The sequence below is a fragment of the Saccoglossus kowalevskii genome, chromosome 19 (genome assembly GCF_978046115.1).
Source record: "Saccoglossus kowalevskii chromosome 19, keSacKowa6.1, whole genome shotgun sequence".
In the NCBI taxonomy this organism is placed as follows: Eukaryota; Metazoa; Hemichordata; class Enteropneusta; family Harrimaniidae; genus Saccoglossus; species Saccoglossus kowalevskii.
In genome coordinates this window covers 16,563,789-16,584,067 of record NC_140659.1, presented here as the reverse complement: position 1 = coordinate 16,584,067, position 20,279 = coordinate 16,563,789, and the positions used below count along the sequence as shown (strand labels likewise).

Genomic DNA, 20,279 nt, shown 5'->3' with positions numbered 1-20,279 from the left:
ACTACTGTAACACTTGTATTTTGTAATTTGTCCACAGCTCAAAGTAATATATATAAAATAAAGCAATACACACTGTTCATTATTTTCTGACGAATGGGCTCGGACGGAGATTATTGCGCACATCTCGTCTATCTCCTTTTATCACCCAGTAATGGGAACTGCGCAAACTTTTATCCCCTAAGTGAAAATTATGTTAGCATAAATGGGCTCGGACGGGGATTATTGCGCACATCTCGTCTAGTCTTTCTCCTCTTATCACCCAGTAATGGGAACTGTGCAAACTTTTATCCCCTAAGTGAAAATTATGTTAGCATAAATACTTCTAAATTGCGAGAAACTCAATAATTAATTGAGTGTTATTCGTTATATTAACTGTTAAAGAACTTGTAAGCACATTCACTAATGAAACGTTTACGTTTAATACTTGAATAGATGAAATAGCTACATTTACAACTAGTTGATACGAAGAAGAATCCATAGTCTGTGCACCCACATGCAAAGTCTTGAAGCAAAGCTTGGCTAGTCACTTCAGCGTGTTTTCTACATTCTTCATTATCTTATTACACACAGCTGCAAAGTAACACAAAAGTTAAATTTGTGATTGTATAAATAAATGGCAATTTGTTAGTATAACTCAATTTGTTCCGCAAGTCTAGTTCAAGGTAGAGATGCAGGTTCGTGGGCACTTGAGAGTGAATTTTTGTTTTTGCTTTTTATTATCCAAACAGTCTTGGCTATAGACTGTTAAAATTTTGTAGAATTGTGAATAGTGGAACATACTCAAAAAACGATTTTTAAATATAGATAACAGGTGCAAACATTCTCCCTTTTGAACGCTTAGCAAGATTTAGCAAGGCTGTACATAAATAATAAAAAAAAGAAACATGGTGAAAAAAAGTAATGACGGGATCTCCATATTATGTACTATATTTAACTTTTAACAAAACGATAATACATTTAAATTTGGGACTGTTACAGCCATTTTAATTATGAGCATTAGCAAACTTCTTACTGAGTGAATTGTTATGCAAATTAGCAATTATCTCAGCTTCTTTTTAGTGCACATTCCAGAACTTTAAAAAAATAGCTCCTATACGCTTTGACCTTTTGTTTTGAAATTTTCACAAATGATTGACGATGTGTTTATCTTCAAAACGCCGTCGGGGCATTGTTTTTGGTTGAACAGTGTTACAACAATTGTACAGACAACTAGCCTGGGTGTTAATTTATGCATAAACTTGAAGTAGTGAAATTTGAGCTGGTAGACAGTTTTCAAGACGGCACTTTTTTCATAGTAAACAGATGTACCCATAAATCAATTTTGACAGGAAACAGAAGCATGGTTTAGAAGCTAATTCTTTTAAAAATGACTTTTGACCAAAAAGCACTTTTTTGTGCATATCTCAAACTACAGTGTCCATAAAACAAAATACTAACAAAATTTTAAAATTCATACAATAAGCTTTCCGAAAATATATAGTTTTGTGGACAGGGGAGATCATCTTGGTTTCCTAATTAACTCATTAAAATACCTGTCAGGTAAACTGCATCTCTACCTTAATTAAACTACTAATGATCTATCAGATTGCTGAATATCATAGTGTTGTTCGTGAATTATAACCATGAATAACGGAGCTGTGTATGTATTGAAATGAATGAATGAAATTTATTTCACCAAAAAAAAACAAGAAAAAAACAACGGTAAAGGTAGAAGTTGCACAGGTAGTAAATACATATAAATAAATAAATAAATAAATAAATAAATAAATAAATAAATAAATAAATAAATAAATAAATAAATAAATAAATAAATAAATAAATAAATAACGAATTCTACTTAGATAACTTTTCTTTTTTTTTGGTGGGGATTACAGATATAGTTCATCAGAACTAGTCGAGTCCGTAACCCGTAAGAAATAATATTTACATATGCGAATCTATCCAATTTGCATAAAATTGCAAACTGATAATTTCATAGTTTAATCACACAAATCTCCAAATAAAGAGAGAAAGAGAAAAAATATTACAAATCAAATTTTTAAGAGATAGTTTTTTAATTTTGCTTTGAATATACATGTATGTTTCTTAGTGATGGTTTTAAATGCATCAGGCAAAGAGTTCCAATGTTTTGTTGCAGAGTATTTAAAACTGTGTTGGTTGAGTGTAAGATTCAGTTTTGGAGTATAGTAGTTCAAGCTACATGCTAAACGGGTTTGATAATTATGGGACAAAGGATCCAAATAGTTGTAAATATCATGTACAAAATATTTATTGCTGAGATCAAAGACAAATAAACTGGTTTGTAACTTGCAGAGTGAAAAAATGTCTAGTATTCTTAGTTTTTTGAAAAGAGGAGCAGCATGGGAATACGAATCAGAGAAAGTGATGAGGCGCACTATTTTTTTCTGTAAGAGATATATTGGTTGCAGTAGAGTAGCATATGTATTTCCCCAGATTTCCAGGCAATATGTAATGTGTGGTAGAATTAAGGAATTGTATAAGAGAATTAGGATATTCCTAGGTACAAAATGACGTAGTTGTGAAATTAATCCAATTTTTGGTGCGATAACTTTGCAAATTTTATCAATGTGGGCTTTCCATAACATATTCTGGTCAATGGAGACACCAAGGTAATTGACAACATATACGCCCTCTATCGGTGACCCGTTAATTTCCAGGCTGCCCTCAGTAGTGACCGATCGTTGTGGTGTTTTAATTATCATGTCATTGTTTTTTTCAGAATTAATAGTAAGTTTGTTAGCACTGCACCATTCACGAACCCTTTGAAAATCATTATCAATTTCTGAGAGATTGATTTTATTGTTTTGAATAAATTTAAATAGGTTAGTATCGTCAGCAAAGAGTCGAAAATGAAAGGAATTGGTAGAGTTGGCTATATCATTAATATATATTAAAAATATGATTGGGCCTAGAATCGACCCTTGCGGAACCCCGCAGGTAATAGGTCGTGGCAAAGATGAAGTGTTTTCAATACATACAAATTGTTGGCGATTACAAAAGTAGTTTTTAAACCATAATAGAGGAAGACCTCTAATACCATAGTGTTCTAGTTTGCAGCACAGTATTTCATGATTAATGGTGTCAAAGGCTTTTTTGAGATCGATAAAAATACCAAAGGTGATATTCGTTGATAATATTTTCCAGACACTGTTACCATGTCTGGGCACGATATTTAATAAATATGCCTAGAAAAGTGTTTCGTAGGATGAAAAAGCGAAGTCACCTTTAATTTTCAATGATACGTACACAGTGAGTGGAGAACATTACAGAAATGTGGTTTCTGTAATTTTAAGCACTTAGGTCTATGGATTTGTTTTAGCTTTGAAATAATCAAATAAAAAATATAAATTATGTTTGTTGTTCGACGTTTATATTTGATTATAATAATACTAGTTTTGGCCAATTTATTTTTGATATTCAATATATAATATGTTTAATATATATTCAAAATAATACGTTTTGAATAATGCACATAATGATGCCGTTGTTTCGCTCACGTCATATCAACTACCGAAAATATTCCTTATAACATCATGGTGTAACCACCTGAACGAGTGTTTGAATCTTACACATGAGGAATATATACAGCATAATTCCTAAACTACTGTAATGGTTTCTAACCAATTTTAAGCATCCCATAACATTTGTACCTAAAACGTGCAAAATAACCACCAAATTACCCACCTGCCAGGTACAGCCCAGCTATCTCCAAACTCCTTGGCATCAGACGCCATAGTGCCATCTGGTTTGATGAAATCGTTATCTGGATTCCCATCAGAATTGCCAAGCAATCCACATACCTTTCCATGCATATCACTATCTCCTAAATTTATTGTGATTTTATGAGGCTTCCCGTTCCATGTAGCAGCAAGTTTTAGACGAGGTATATTCAGGAGAAGTGTGCCACCATCTGGAACAACCGAACCAAACTTGTGACCAGTTACTGCTTCCGTTCCGTTGTACAATTTACCATTAATCTGTTGTAAACACGTGAATATTTATGCAAGTAATATTAAAATAATAGGTATAACATCGGCTGGTAGATAGAAATCAACAAACACGTGTCTTAGTTTAGTTTACACCATATCTTAAAGGCAACCTGTCACTGGTAGCACAATGGTTGTCGTATCAGACTCGTGATCCCAAGTTCAAATCCTATTTAGGCTGAACATCAAAAGGGTCCACCCCACCTTGGGTGAGTGTGTCACAGACACAATGGAAAGGCCAATTCCACTGGCCGAGATTCATTCAGCAACGAATGCGACTTTTGGGGAACCTTGATTAAAGTCCGCTTATGTTCGACCGAGCCTGGTTGACGCCAGGATAGCGCATTAAATTGCCATTTGATAGAAAGATGGCGGCACACATGAGTTAGCACTTGCAATTTGCACATAAAAACAAGCAACCTGTCGACTGAGATAGCTCCGCTGTTAGCAATGCACATTTCAATTAAAGAACAGCAGATATCATTAGAAAATGAACAATATGTAGACTTGATGTTTTTAACAAGAATTCAAAAATGTCACTTTTCATCCAAAATTACAAAAATATTCACTAAAATTAGATAACTGAAGATATCACCACGAAATTAACAAATCTGAAAGAGGTCCACATGTTGTACCTATCCTATATATGTAATATAAAAGCAATCGGACCTGTGGTTTTTAACAAGAAGTCGAAAATATCACTTTTTAAAAAAAATTACAAAAATATTCAATACATTTTGAGAATTGAAGATATCATCACGACATGAACAAATCTGAGAGAGATCCACATGTAGTACCTATATATGTAATACCAAAGCAATTGGACTTGCGGTTTTCAACAAGAAGTCGAAAATATGACTTTTTACCAAAAATGACAAAAATATTCACCAAAATTAGAAAATCGAAGATATCATCATGAAATGAACAAATCTAATAGAGGTCTACCCAAGGTACATATATACCAAGTATCAAAGCATTCAGGCTTATAGTTTTCAAGAAGATGTCGAAAAAGTAAAACATTGACACGGACGACGGACGACGACGGACAATCACTCATATGATAAGCTCCGCTCGGCAAAGTCGACAGCGGAGCTAAAAAGTCAGGAGGGACAACAGTGACATTCAATGTCCGGAACTGTCGCCTGGCACACAAAAAAATATTTAAAAAAATAAATAAATAAATATTCTATACTGTCGAGAAACAAAATAGTGCTTGTGTATTACCAATGCGTTTTGAGACGGTCAACGTGATCTACACTGTGTCAATAAAGGGTGCTCAATTCACCAAACCAACAAATCAAAGAAATTAGAAATGTGATAACATTAATCAAATGATTATCAGCCTCTTCTTAAAAAAACACGTTTTATTGATGTTCATTGATACTGTCGATGTTCAAAGGAGATTTAAATTGCCTTTTGCACTTACCAGATACAAGAATAACTTTTGTTACTGTTTCGTCAAAATAGTTTTGTTGTTTTGATTGGGAAATGCATAACTCGACATATGACAGGCTGTTCAATTGTTCACAAAAATGGTGAAAAGTATTACAGTTGACAGGCACACTTACTCCGCTGATCTAGTTTTTGGGAAAACAATCTCTTGATATTGAGGTGAACGTGTTTATCCGTTCAAAATGATATGACGAAACGTGAAGTAGCTTCTTTAATTGTACTACGAGTATACTTTTTTTCTTTCCTTCAATGTTTCAATAACTACAATTACACCAAGTAGTATTTACGACTTGTGTGGGTTACGTAATGCTAAGTTGGCCGCGTATATCACACTCGTCATGTCTGTACGTAATGCTAAGTTGACCGCGTATATCACACTCGTCATGTCTGTACGTAATGCTAAGTTGACCGCGTATATCACACTCGTCATGTCTGTACTTAATGCTAAGTTGACCGCGTATATCACACTCGTCATGTCTGTACGTAATGCTAAGTTGACCGCGTATATCACACTCGTCATGTCTGTACGTAATGCTAAGTTGACCGCGTATATCACACTCGTCATGTCTGTACGTAATGCTAAGTTGACCGCGTATATCACACTCGTCATGTCTGTACTTAATGCTAAGTTGACCGCGTATATCACACTCGTCATGTCTGTACGTAATGCTAAGTTGACCGCGTATATCACACTCGTCATGTCTGTACGTAATGCTAAGTTGACCGCGTATATCACACTCGTCATGTATGTACTTAATGCTAAGTTGACCGCGTATATTTCACTCGTCATATGTCTGTACGTGACCACTATTACGCGAAACGTCGCTGACAATAAATACGTTGCTCCGCGACTTTCAAATGCACAAATGTTCGTTCCTTCGTATATCTCAACAAAAACTGACGAATTGTTAAACTATATTGTCTGCAAAGGGAGCTATTATAGTATGTGAAGATCGCCAGTACAAATAAAAAAATGAGTTATCATAAAACAATAATGCCCTACATAGATTCAATATGTGAAGTAAAATTCAAATCCAAATTATTGACACTTTTTTAATTATAAATAAAAATTCATTCCCGAAATGTGAAATAATCTCGCTGTACTTTGGCACATTGTACTTCCAGTTGAAGCAATTAATTCGATACAATAGTGACTGTCATACATATATAATGGCCGTTAGTGAAACAAAATAAAAAATAGCATTATTAAAAAAATGTTTGTATTAACTATATTACTCACCAAAAAAGAGTTATTTTCCAAAAAACGTATTGTTGGCAACCCCTTTGCAGTTATGGTAATTGCCACCATCCTGGTAGGAGGTTTGTTCGGCTTATTGCGCCCACGGAAATCAGCTGAGATTTTAAATCGAGGCTCTGTTGAATGGCAATCCTTGACAAGAACATAGTTACAGAAGCCTTGGAAGTCGTATTTCAGGGCGTCAAACGTTGTCATGTGTGGATCCCCATACCCCCCAGGAGGTGGGGTCGGGGGTTGAGTTGTAGGAGGTATGCTATCTGTTGATTTAATATACGAAACAATACTCATTTACAAATTGTCTGTCAGTTCCGGTAATAACTTGAGATTGTCATGTTTCCTGGCCCGTTTAATGCCAACAATCTCGAAATTAAGGAGCTCTTGGGAAAATCTGATTACATCTCGAGTCCCGCCCACTGCACACTATTGCAAGACGTACTGTTTGACTTGCTTGTATAAATTATAATTGGTTACTTAGAGAAATATATTTGTTTGGAACATTTTCCCCACTGTATAGTTTATGTGTATAGCACATTTTTATATATATATATATATATATCGTTTTTTGTGCCGAATTATTTAATTATATGATAATACATCATGTTTAAACACCAGTATATGACAACAAAACACCAGACTTTGTAGTTAAATACACCAAGTATGAATTTTCCTAAAAAAATCTCTATAAGCAATTTATGTTTGACCCCTGATCAACTCAAAAACGTAAGTGAGGATAACAGTAATTTCATAATAATTAATCTTTGGGAATTCTCCATTCTAAGTGCCTTGTAATATGTTGCGAGTCAGCCGTAAGCTTCTCGTATCACTTAAAGCGGGAGGGTCGTCACTTGCGCACGCGCGGGAAAGCCTACCAGTGCGTGATATGGACGCACATACTATTTTCCCCAGAGATTCTAGAGCACGCCTTATACGAAGGAGAGTGAAACAGATTGTTTGGCCATCAAGTTTTTATTGTATCGAAATTTAGTCTCTGTATCTATACTTACATCATGTACTACCGCCAAATAGAACATTACTATCTAATTTAATTTGGGGTGTTACAGATACGTTAGTAGAGCCATTCTCCAAAATAATACAAGTATGGTTACAACAACAAAAACTTACCGCAATCAACGAAATCACAATATGCAAATGCACCGGTGATGTTGCTTGTATAGCACCACGGTTTGAAGTCGTTATCTGGATTACGACAGTAAGCATTATCTTCTCCCTCTAGGCCTTTATTAGGATAGGTTGTAGGGTTAATTAAAAAGTTAACATTGGATGACCAAACCAAGCAAGGCTTCCCATTAGCTATGCCAAACGTTCCACGATAATCTGTTCCAGTTGGGCCATTGTAGCAGTCTGCAAAAACATATTATCATCACTTGGATGAATATTTAGGGTTTCGTGGGAGTTTCATCGCATATAGATGAAAATAACAGAGGTAATAAGACATTGTAAGCGTTTGGTGTAATTGGTTAATTGTAATTTTCAGATAGCGATGGGGATAAAGTGTATATAATTGTGTGAAATCATATTTTTTATTCGGTCTCGGTTGCACGATGTCATCACCAGCACATTTTATATGTACCGGTATATATTTTGATAATACTCTAATTATTTACCCAGCTTAGTTTATCATTATCTTCATCACTTTTCTATGCACCAAATTAGAAAAGTTACATTTTTACAATCGTATTTATCTGTATACTACTTCCATGTGAGTATCGCCGGAATTGCATTCATATCAGAATAAATACAACAGCGTCCAGATTACTTTCGAAAATTCCGTCGCGATTCAGAAAGTTTAAATTTTCACTTTTGAATATTTATTTGTTCTTTTAGGTTAGTGAGAATGGGTTATGATAATTTTTCATTTCACTTTAACACTGTTTTTTTTTCACCTCTCAGATCCCATTAAAATGTCACTTCTGGCCATTATAATGCCCATTATTATTTTAATGGTCAGAATATCGACCAGAATTTTTTTTAATGGCCAAATGTGTAGCAGCATTTTTAAAACTGGTAGTTATAATGACCATTATTTTTATACTGTTCAGAATAATGGCAATTTTTTTCTTCAGTGATGGAGTTGGTGACAATCTTTTTTTAATGGGCGGTATAATGATCATTTTATTTTTCATAACTTAAATAAAATGGTAATTTTTTCATGTCACAGATATAATGGCAAATGGGGATTGACAGATTAATCTTCCTCCTTTTCCTCCCTTGCTTCAGTTTTCTTCAATTTCAAGCCAGTAGAATTGTAGGTAAACGTCTAAAAATATATAGGATTTTAAAGAATCTGCAATATGAAATTGTATATCTTGAAAAACATTTTTGGATTAATTTCTTTTAAAAATTTGCAAATCATTACAACTTGTGCTCTCGATCCTGTTGTTTTAATAATATATAGTGTAATGCAATAGGTTATTAAACATAGAAGGTGACATAAAATAGAAGTTGACTCGCTTTTAAGATTCAGTATAGACCCCTAGTACAGGCTAACGAAGTGTGCATAAATATTTAGCCCAGGCTACGCAGCGAAAATACCATTGTACTCAATGTCCATTTGAAAGATAAACTACTATATATACCTATTATTTTCCGTATGCTATTCTCAAAATGACAATCAATGCAAGCACATTCTGAGATATTATTCTCAAAAGAAAAAAAATGGAGTACTACTTCCTGTTTTAAAGGCAATGTCCAGCATTATAATACCATGAACAAAGAAACAAGACATTTACTACTGAACCTTCGAACATTGCACAATCACACAAATTGCTCATCAAATGATTTTCAAAGGTGATATGTTCATGAGTAATACTATGTAACAACCGAAAAAGTAACATAAATAGAGAGTTAGTCAAAAAAGTCATAAAACAGCAAGTTATTAATCCAAAAAGAACAAAAATACTTTAACAATAACTTTTATATTTTAATGTGGCTTAGACACTCGTCATTTTGGAGTTGTGCACAAGTAACTAGGCAGTGAATGACTTGTTTGGTATTATAATGCTATACATTGTCCTTAATTTGTATTGTTATTCTCGCATAACCATAGAACTAACATGTATACCTTCCCAGTTACTGCACTGAGTAATAATAATAAAAATGATATTATTTTTAACACAAAATATAAGCATACTAGTATGCACAGAATTCGGAAAACAAGTGTTGTTGTTCCTTCGCCAGTGTTATAACTGTTGTGTCTTCGTGTGAGTGAACACAATTGGGTATAGCTGATATGCAAACATATGGAATTAACTTAAATCTTAGTCTGTACTTGATCAAATTACCACCTTTTTGTATGAAACTATTTTATAACAACATGATTAATATATTTATAATAAATTACACCAATCATAGAAATTGTTTAGTAGCAGCAAAACTTGTTAAGTTTTCTTGAATAAAGAATGCACCGATCTCACTAGGAATTCATTCAAATCTAGTACCCTCACTCCCACTCATTAAAAATTTAGTGTGCTTTAATAATGGCTCATTAAAGTACTAACTAATATTGAATTACTGAATTGGAACATACTTTATTGTAAAGTATAGTTCATGCTCTGTCCTTCTCATGTGACAGTTTAAGAAGACGTAAATTATTTAAAATCATTTTAAAAAAATATTTAAAATACGACTGAAATGTGCAGGCCCAAACTTCTGCTGCCAAAACGTCCGTCCACCCCTACATGTGCATGCAATTTTTTCTCTGAGATTTTGTAGCCAGATTATTTTTGAATAACTGAATAACACAAGTTTATTTTTACATTTCCAGATAACATATGACTATATAGTTTTATAATTCTATTAAGAACAGTGATAGAAAATTGTGTTTGAAATATTGCAATGACAGTTTTCAACCCCCCCCCCCAAATACAAAAAAAAAACTATGAAAATATTTCGCAATAGGCAAAGATAGTTTTTCGTTTCTCTTGCTTAGGCAGGATGGTGTGCAAATTTTCAGAAGCTGATATGAGTTAGTTGACAAATGTCACTTTTATTTGCAGGGGAACACGAACAAGCGATGTAAAGCGACCCTACACACTTGAAACTTTCAAAATCTTATACCTTCCGGTTTGTTGACCCAAAGTCACGCACTATGCGCAAGCATAACAACGATAAACATGCAAATGCTATCAATTTGGGAATCATCTATCTAACTTCTTCCGTCATCAACAATTTAACCTACACAGATTAATTGTCATTGTCTGCGAAAAATAATTAAGTTTGCTATTATTAACTTACAATGACCAGTTTTTATTTAATATACTTGTCCATATTCCTGTCCTCACAGCAATAGCAATGTGATCAAAATGACGTCATCGGAAATGCTAGTTAACCCCCGATGCAACTCAGATACAATATATAATACCATATTTACTCCATTACATTTGTGCATACTAAATCATGAAAATATCACTTATTTCGACCATTGAAGATGGTGCAAGTGCTCCTAATACAGTATTATGGTAAGTGTAAAACTGTTCCTATATTTTTTTCAAATTAAAGAAAATGATATTACAAAATAAAGAAAACATAATATAAGTATCATCCATTTGACCCATGGATCTTCCAAAAGTAGTGTTTACGCTACACGAAGTATGGGGCTAAGATTACTGGGGGGGGGGGAACAGTGGTTAGCACAGGATGAGGAACTTAATAAGAATATATAAAATCTTCGGTCATGTTAGCTATGATTGCTCAGTAGAGTAGCTAGAAAGGTATATATGTTGATTCCACATTTATAAAACAATAGAAAGGCAAATTTAGAAATAGCTGATTGCAGAATAACATGGAGTAGCACATCATCGGTTCATTTTTTCTCGAGCCAATCTTTCTCTGTGTGTTAGCCTTTATTGTAATGTTGGAAATGGCACACCGAAATGAATAGCTATAAATATAATAGTAAATCTTCCAAATAAGCATTGAATACCTTAGCGTTTTGGGCGCTTAGTCTCAGCTAAGCCCTCGGGGGTCACTTTATATGCTTTTACTACCCCATGTGCGTTCCAAATTTAGCGGGAAAGCGGGGGTGTTTTTCACCTTCTAAAGCGGGCCCGCGCGGGAAGCAAATAGGCCCCCTTTAAAATGCTAATGTTAGCAATAGGCTCCAGAAATAAACTCACAGGGTTGCTGCGCCAGCTGTAGGCCCCCTCTTGCAACAGCCACTCCCACACACCGCCATAGGCCCCGAATTGGCGGACCCATAGCCCCGACCAGGCCGCAAACGTCCGCCTGAACTTTCCCACCGGGACATTCCCGCCACTTCCAACACGAGCATGCGGAGGCTTATTGTAATCGAAGAAACGAAACAAAACAGAACGGAACGGAACGGGTTAACACATATAATAACAATTAAACTGTATTCAGTGGAAATGGGTTTTATACGCACAACATTTACAACATTTTGCTGAAAATAATATTTAAGCAATAAACCACCACCGGAGACGAAACTTGACCAGTATTTTTATTTATTTGTAATTAGGAGCTGCAATAAAATTATTGAAAAAGCACAAACTTTATGAAAAAAGAAACTTTTGAACTTAAAGTAAATACAGGAAATAAGTCTAATCTACATAATCTCTTCTATAATCCATGACATCAATAAGAAAACTTCTCACAATTCTATCAATATATTTACCTTTCAGTCATGCATTTAACACACTAAAACATTTGCCGAAAACAACGGGATTTTAATTAGTAAACGGTTCGTTTCGCTAATTAAAGATAATCGGAAATCCGCAATCACGCGGCGAGACAAGGGTCTTACAGGTACAATAATCTATAATAATAATACAATAATCACAAATATCGGACGAAACTTGAGCAGGATTTTTACCTTTCAGTCGTGTATAAAACTTCATTAAAACAATTATTAAAAGTTAAAACATTCACATTAAAACAATTATCTATAATTAGCGAAACGAATCATTCACTAATTATTTTCACTTTATTTTTATTTTCGACAAATGTTTCATGGTGTCAAATACACGACGGAAAGGCCGTCTGACAGTTGTGAATATTGTAAGTGTCAGACTCATGTTTCGCTGATACAGATTTTCGATTATCTGTAATTAGAGAAACGAGCCATATGCGTATTAAATATTATTATTTTCAGCAAATATTTTGTAAATTGTGTGCGTATAAAACCCATTTTCACTAATTACAGTTTAATTTTCATTATGTGTGTTATCCCGTTTCGTTTCGTTTCGTCAATTACAATAAACCGCATACAGAAAGTCACCCCCCCCCCCCGAGTCATCCACACTTCCGAAACTCCTTTCGCGCCTCGGCCTCATTCGCATTCAGCTCCTGCTATTTTCTGGGTTTTCTGCCCTGGATTCATGCCAAAGTCACTCGGAACTGAACATACAATTGCGTCACGTAATGGTATCTGATGGAATAAGAATCCTGGCAAAGTTGTGTGCATTGTGTTTTAAACTATCAAATAAATCATCATATTCACACTCATGTCAATAGTTCTCAATTTTTTTCATCAAACAACGAATGACACCAACAGGAGTTGCATACACAGTAACTCCACTTGAGTGCAAAAAGAAGAATCCTCGCAATAGAGGGTAGGATGTTCTCAATATATGTCTGAAATAGGGGGTGTTTTTTTCTTCAATATGTCTGCTTTAGGGGGTACTAAATTTACATTGCGTCCGCAATAGGGGTATGGTTTGTCCACAGTCCCTCTATCCCAATACCGTGTAAATACTAGTCACCGACCTCTGCGTTACTATGAACTTTCACAGGGGTCGAGGCAATATTCGTGTCCCTGCAAACGCCAGTGAAACATAAAATTACCACACATATATTGAACTCACACGGGGTAGCAGTTTTATCCTTTTACATTAGTGAAATGAACAAAAATAATATACTACTGTTAAAATGACCATTATACTGCCCATTTAAAAAATGTCATCAACTTTATCATTTAAACATGGGTAACTATAACCACTAGTTTAAAAATACTGGTCAATATTTTTGCAATTAAAAAAATTCGGGTCGATGTTCTGGCCAATAAGAAAAATAATGGCCAGAAGTGACATTTCAATGGGATTTGAGAGGTGAAAAAAACAGTGTTAAAAAAAGTGAAAAATTATTATAACCTCCTCACTAACCTAAAAGTACAAATAAATATTCAAAAGTGACAATTTTAACTCTCTGAATCGCGACGGAATTTGTTGTTGTTGTATTTTTCTGATATGAATGCAATTCCGGGGACACTCAAATGGAAATAGTACTAAGAAATATTTAAAACATTTGAAAAGTAAAACTTTTCAAAACGCGACTGAATTTCCGAAAGTAATCCGGATGCTGTTATACTTATACTATATTATATTTATATGCATATATACACGTCGCTTGTTTTAGCTACATCTACGTTTCAAACAATCAACATGTATACTATATACTATGAAAACATTGAGGATACAATGTAAATCATAAACCAATTTGCCTTGTAATTGTAATCAATATGACAAAAGCCTTTGGTGTGCCATAAGCAGTAAGTACTAGTATTCAGTATGGGTATGTGTCCTTTGGATTTGACTTTCGTTTTTCCACTAGATTTATTTTCTAAATGTTTATTTAGTGAGAGTCAATTATGTCACGACAGATCTGTCTATATGCTACATTTAGAAATATATATCATGTTTTTATGTCATATTGTAATTTACCATTCAACATATTTCTTGTTCTATAAAGTGAGCGTACATATATTTTGTACAATGATATATCTTTTACAGACGGGAAATACTAAACCAATTATATATATATACATATATATATATATATTGATGGGCGTATGACAAAATAAAAAATCACCCGATTCTATGTCATAAAGTCAAATATCTTTGGTCACAACCCAACTAATGTGGCGAGAATGCTACGTCACTGGATTTCTTTGTCATAATTTTCCTTGATATTATTCAATTTTATCAAGTTTAAGTAGTTATTTATCTAGTCGAAGTTAATTAATATTTTACACAATTATTGTTACTTCTATAATACCTGACTTCCTGGGTGTATGTTCTAAGATCCATATCTCTCGTTGATGTATTGGTTCAGGAGTTTACTTATCAGTTGCGGTTCGTCTGTATTTTGTGGTTGTTTATTTTGATCTCGATTTATTTGTAAATATTCAATGAGCCTGCCTATTATTACTAATTTTGTTTGTTCATAGTATAATTAAATGCTCTCAGTGTGTATATGTCATGGATGTGTCAGTATAATGAATGCCAGTCTTCTAGAGAACCCAACCCGACCATAATATTTTCATTCCGGGTCCAGTGATGTTAAGGGAAAGTCACAGTGGTTTTATATGTGCTTAACTCTCCTGTCCATCACATTTCTCGCAAAATGTACTCACCAACAGTTCGCCTTTGCTTTGCGTGTTTGACGGCCTGAAAGACAAACGTTTCACTAGTTAATATACATTGTACGTTACAACATTCTTTCACGAATGTATAAGAAGTTTAAGTAAAATCAAACAAAAACATTAATATATTCTTACCCCGGGTTGGAGAGGGGCTAGTTTTTTGACAGCTGCCTTCCATGTGTTTTTACAAGTCACGTGATACACACTCAGCAAAATCACAACAATTGTACAAATTGATGCAGCGTTCATTCTGGAGATAAATGATTATTAATGCTTAATATTTGTGTTTGACAATGAGTTGTGTTTTACCGGATAACTTATGAAATTGTTAACTGGTGTTCACACTGAAATATAGCAAAAAGAAGGCCAACAAAGGGGGAAAACTAGAATTAAAAGTTGAAGAGATGGAAAAGTATTTAGCATTTCAACAAACAGAGGACATTGCAGAAGAGTGCCAAAAAGCTACAGATGAACTCCAAAAAGAACTAGATCATATAAACGAGGGGAGTATATGCGTGACCAATAGTATGGGTAGATCAAGGTGTGACTGGTATGAGTATGGAGAGAGAAAATAATAAATATTTTGTTATCATTGGAAAAATTAAATGATAAGACTCTCGGTAAACAAGAAGAGTTTTTTTTTGTGCCAGGCGACAGTTCCGTACATTGAATGTCATTGTTGTCTCTCCTGACTTTTTTTTATTGTGCAAATTGCAAGTGCTAGTGCTGACACATAGTGAATTTTTGACAGGGCTGTGCGGCCATCTCCCTATCAAATGGCAATTTAATGCGCTATCCTGGCGTCAACCAGGCTCGGTCGAACACAAGCACCTGCGGACCTTAACCAAGGTTCCCCCAAAGTCACATTCGTTAGTGAATAAATCTGGATTGGCCTTCCTATTGAGTCTGTGGCACACTCACCCAGGGTATGTTGATGTTCAGCCTATGATAGGATTTGAACTTGGGTCTACCGATCGAGTCTGATGCGACAAACATTATGCTACCAGTGACTGAATAAATTAACAAAGAAATTCTATGAAGATTTGTATTCAACAAAAATTCAGCCAGTGAATGAGACAAATAAAGATCAAGAAATTGTTGTTCTTTAACAATCTAGAAACTCCAAAACTAGAAACTTCCAAGGGAGGAAGCACTACAGTCAGAGGGTATGATTACATTAGAAGAAGCAGAAAGTGCACTAAAATAATTACAAAATAATGAGACTCCTGGAAATGACTGTCTCACAGTTGAATTTTTAAAAAATATTTGAGCCAACCTTAGGTCATATCTAGTTAGATTACTAAACAGCGGGTTTGAAAAAGGTGAATTTTCACCATCACAAAGACAGGGGGTAATAATTTTGCTTGCAGATATATTAAAAACTGGCGACCAGTTGCATTATTAAATATAGACTACAAGATTGGAACCAAATGTTTGGCAAGGAGAATGAACAAAATATTACCAAAAATTATAAATCAAACACAATCGGCCTTCGTGAAGAATAGATACATTGGGGACCTCATAAGACTGGTAGAAAATACTATGCAATATAGGGATAATATGAAGATACCAGGTATTCTCATTTCAATCGATTTTGAAAAGGCATTTGATAGTCTGGATGGAGCTTCATGCTGGAAGCGTTAAAAGCCTTTACAAAATCTCCTTTAGCTGTTTTATGAACAAAGGTACATCTACCGAATATTTCTATCTGAGAAGAGGAGTTAGACAAGGGGATTGCATTTCTCCAGCATTGTTTATTCTGAGCTTAGAAATATTCTTGATTGCATTGCGTAGCAACAATTATATTAAGGGAATCAAAATTAATAACCAAGAAATCAAGAATGCAATCCTGCAAGATAGCATGTCCGCTAAAAATGTATTCACACTTTTAAACAAATCTAAAGATAATTCAGGGCTACAAATAAATTTTGAAAAATCAGAAGCCATGTGGCTTGGCAAACTGAAAAGGAGTAAACAAAAACCATTGAAGTTGAAATGACCTAAAGAACCAATAAAAAGAGTTAGAATCCATGTCTCTTATGACTATGTAAAAGCAAAAAACTTAAATAAAACTCGGGATTCTACATTGGCAGGTAGAATTCAGATAATCAAAACACTAGGAATTTCTAAAATGCAAGATTTATTAAGCATGGTGGAAGGAAATTAATAAAATTCTCTACGATTTTCTATGGAGAGGACCAGATCGGATAGCGAGACACACATTTATTGGCTGTAAAAAAAGGAGGGTTAAATAAGCCTGATATATATACATTTTGTATATATACAGTAAATATAGCAATTAGGATTGACTGGATAAGAAGGTACTGCGACCAGTCAATCAAACATCCATGATTCAGCTTTGGTTCGTGGACGTTTTATTGGTACGAGTTGTTTAAAATGCTGTGACGTGATGACGTGATGAAATTTGTCAAACAAACATATTAGTAAACTATGTGCCATTAATGTAAATTGTGTAATGCAACCTGTCCATCTGGAATCTGACAGAAATTTACCGAACCATGTGAGTGATGAGTGACAACACGATCTACGCCATTCATTAAATACAGACTCGAGTATCTTCTATCTATATATGCTATTACTGTAGGCCAACGATTAGGTAATGCGCAATTCTATGAAAGTGGCAATAATTATGGACATGTATAATTACGTAATTGTATTTTATAATACAAGACGTGCTAATTACGCTGATGGCTTTGGATTGAGAAAATACATGAAAATAATCTTGTATATATTTTATTAGTTGTTAACATCAAATGTTATGATAGTGAGTCGTGATCATTTCCGTGTTATCGCTAATTTCAAAAAGTGGAGGCAAACATTTCGGAAATCTGTCCCAACTATCGAACAAAAAATACGTGCAGTACTTCGAGATATAAGTACTGGGGTTTCCTTTCTGTAATTCTTCTATTTTTGAAAGATTCTTGCACGAGAGATATTTTGCGTGGAACTAACCAGTTTTGAAATGGCGGACTGACACACCCATTTGATAGTTCGGTGTTTGCAGTACCGGTGTCGCGTCATTTTGTGCATATTTAAGCCTGAGGCTATAACTTTGTAGCTAACTTGTTTTCGGTGTAGGCACAAATCCAATTTTCGTATTCGACCCAAGTGCCATCCATTTTGTAGAAAATATAAAACAAATGTGCTGTTATGCGGATGTGAATACCCCCTCCCGATTTTCAATTGGGTATTGAACTCATAAATCCCAAAAATAATGCCCAATCTGGACTATTCGTTTCCCCAGGTCCCTTGCCGACGTTTCAAAATAATAGGTTGTCACATGCACAGCCGTCTGTTCGTTCCTATCGAAGAATTATAGAAGGAGAGCTGAAGTCATACATACCTGTGAGTCTGTGCCGGGTCACTAGTATATGCTCTTGTATTTACATACACGTATGTTTAACCAACAGACAACTTGTGAAGGTACAGTGCTACAATGTGACAATACCAAAAGTAGTTGCTGGCCAATAAACGCGCGATGTTAGGATGTGTGCGAGATCGTGACAACTTTGTTTTATGTACGCTTTTGTACTGCTGGCGCCACTGTTCAGACGTCTTTCTATTGTACGATTTCATCGCGCAACAGGAAGAGGCTGTCACCACGATACTGTAATCTATGCACACACGCTAAAGAACACGTAAAGTTGTTAAGGACATTGCAATTTGATGAATGTTTCAATGTCGTTTTCAGTACAAATCATTTTAAAACCAGGGTAGATGAAAGTGTTGTGTTTTGGTCGCCACGTACTTATAATTCTGTCTGCTGTTATGAGGGCATTGCAATTTTTAATAAATGTTTCAATTTAATTTCATAAAGATAACGAAGAGCATACAAACATATTATGTACACTATTTAGCTTGCAACTACATAGAAGCCCACAAATCAATCTACTGGTTTCATAGAGTTGAATGCAACCAAATATTCTATTGCCATGTGTTAGTGTTTCCAGTCATAAACATGTAACAGAATATTCCATAAACAGTAAATTCGTCACTGTTCAAAATATCCTATATAGTTGGTGAGTGTTATGCCTGGAAGATACGGCATACGAATTGAATAACTAGGACCGACATAGTATGCAATACTGGGAGAAAGCCATGTTTATCACAAATGCATTATGGGTTACATCAAGTGACCTTTGACATAACAATGATGTAATATCTTAGACCGCCTCAATTTGTTATACACAAGTGATTATGACTTATCTACCTGCGTGTGTCCATTGCGTGCTTAACTGGTGCATGTTTGTAGATCATGATTTTTGAGACTGAATGTGCGAATCAATAATTGGCAATAAAAGGTGGCTTTACTGCACCAGTTGGAGTCTCACGTTGTAGTGGTTTATCGTCACTCTGATTTAAACATATGAATTTCTGGTTTCCATGATTCGATTAAGTCATGATTCGATTAAGTGAAACAAGGTCCAACCTTTGCCATGCATGAGCCTCGTTTTCAGTTTAGTGGTTGTAATCGTATAGAATCACCTATTACTAACCATTACTAATGGTCTGCTTTTGACTTCTGCCTTTTGATCATCATCAGCTGTAGGAATTCAATTAATGTTTAAATGCAGTGAATTCATCATTGGTATACTGTAACCTTTGTCTGTCATCCTATCAGTGATTCCATGCAATGCGAAGTGAGACTTTGTCACATTGCCAGCTGTCGTCGTCTTCGAGGCGGTCTATCACAAAGTAGTCACTACGATAATCCTCATCATCCATGGTTTTCTTCATATATACACAAATAGATCTTGCCCAACTTTAGAACGCCAGTTTGTTAATCTCTAAAATTCCAGCATTCATAAATACAAACTGTGATTTTCCTCACATGCATCTGGCCATCTGGCCATGACTGTTCTCATGAGCATTTGTAATCGGGCATGGCGGAGGTACAAGATTTGACTTGTTCATGAGTTCTTTCAGATAAGTGCTTAAATTCTACCTGTTTGAAATAAGCTCTGGTCTTGTATACGTTGGATTATTTGGTATTCTTGAGTATTGTCTGTTTTATGCGCATGTGCTCTACTTAACACTCGACGTAACATGTCATCGACGTACATCCTGGTAAGTATATATACTTGTAGGTTGTACTTTTGCAGTGCTGAATGTAACGATTTTTGTAAAACCATAACCAATGGTTTAT

At 34.8% G+C, this 20,279-nt stretch overlaps 1 protein-coding gene across 1 annotated transcript; it reads right to left on the bottom strand.

Moving 5' to 3' along the window:
- Positions 1-395: 395 nt before the first annotated feature.
- On the bottom strand, positions 396-18,646 carry LOC102809736 (BMP-binding endothelial regulator protein-like). Its single transcript, XM_006812515.2, has 7 exons — positions 18,477-18,646; positions 15,248-15,362; positions 15,104-15,137; positions 7,840-8,079; positions 6,700-6,974; positions 3,706-3,998; positions 396-570 (listed from the first exon to the last, which is right to left on the bottom strand). Exons 2-7 carry the CDS (start codon positions 15,359-15,361, stop codon positions 561-563), a joined length of 966 nt encoding a protein of 321 aa, XP_006812578.1. The 5' UTR covers position 15,362; positions 18,477-18,646; the 3' UTR covers positions 396-560.
- Between the last annotated feature and the right edge of the window lie 1,633 nt (positions 18,647-20,279).

What these genes read in the sequence shown, in the direction of transcription:
- LOC102809736 (XM_006812515.2), bottom strand. Translation starts at nt 15,361, where the DNA reads ATGAACGCTGCATCAATTTGTACAATTGTTGTGATTTTGCTGAGTGTG. An exon ending in AAAGCAAAGGCGAACTGTTG is followed by an intron (nt 8,080 to 15,103) that starts GTGAGTACATTT and finishes ATGTTTTTGCAG; the next exon opens with ACTGCTACAATGGCCCAACT. An exon ending in TTGTGATTTCGTTGATTGCG is followed by an intron (nt 6,975 to 7,839) that starts GTAAGTTTTTGT and finishes TTAAATCAACAG; the next exon opens with ATAGCATACCTCCTACAACT.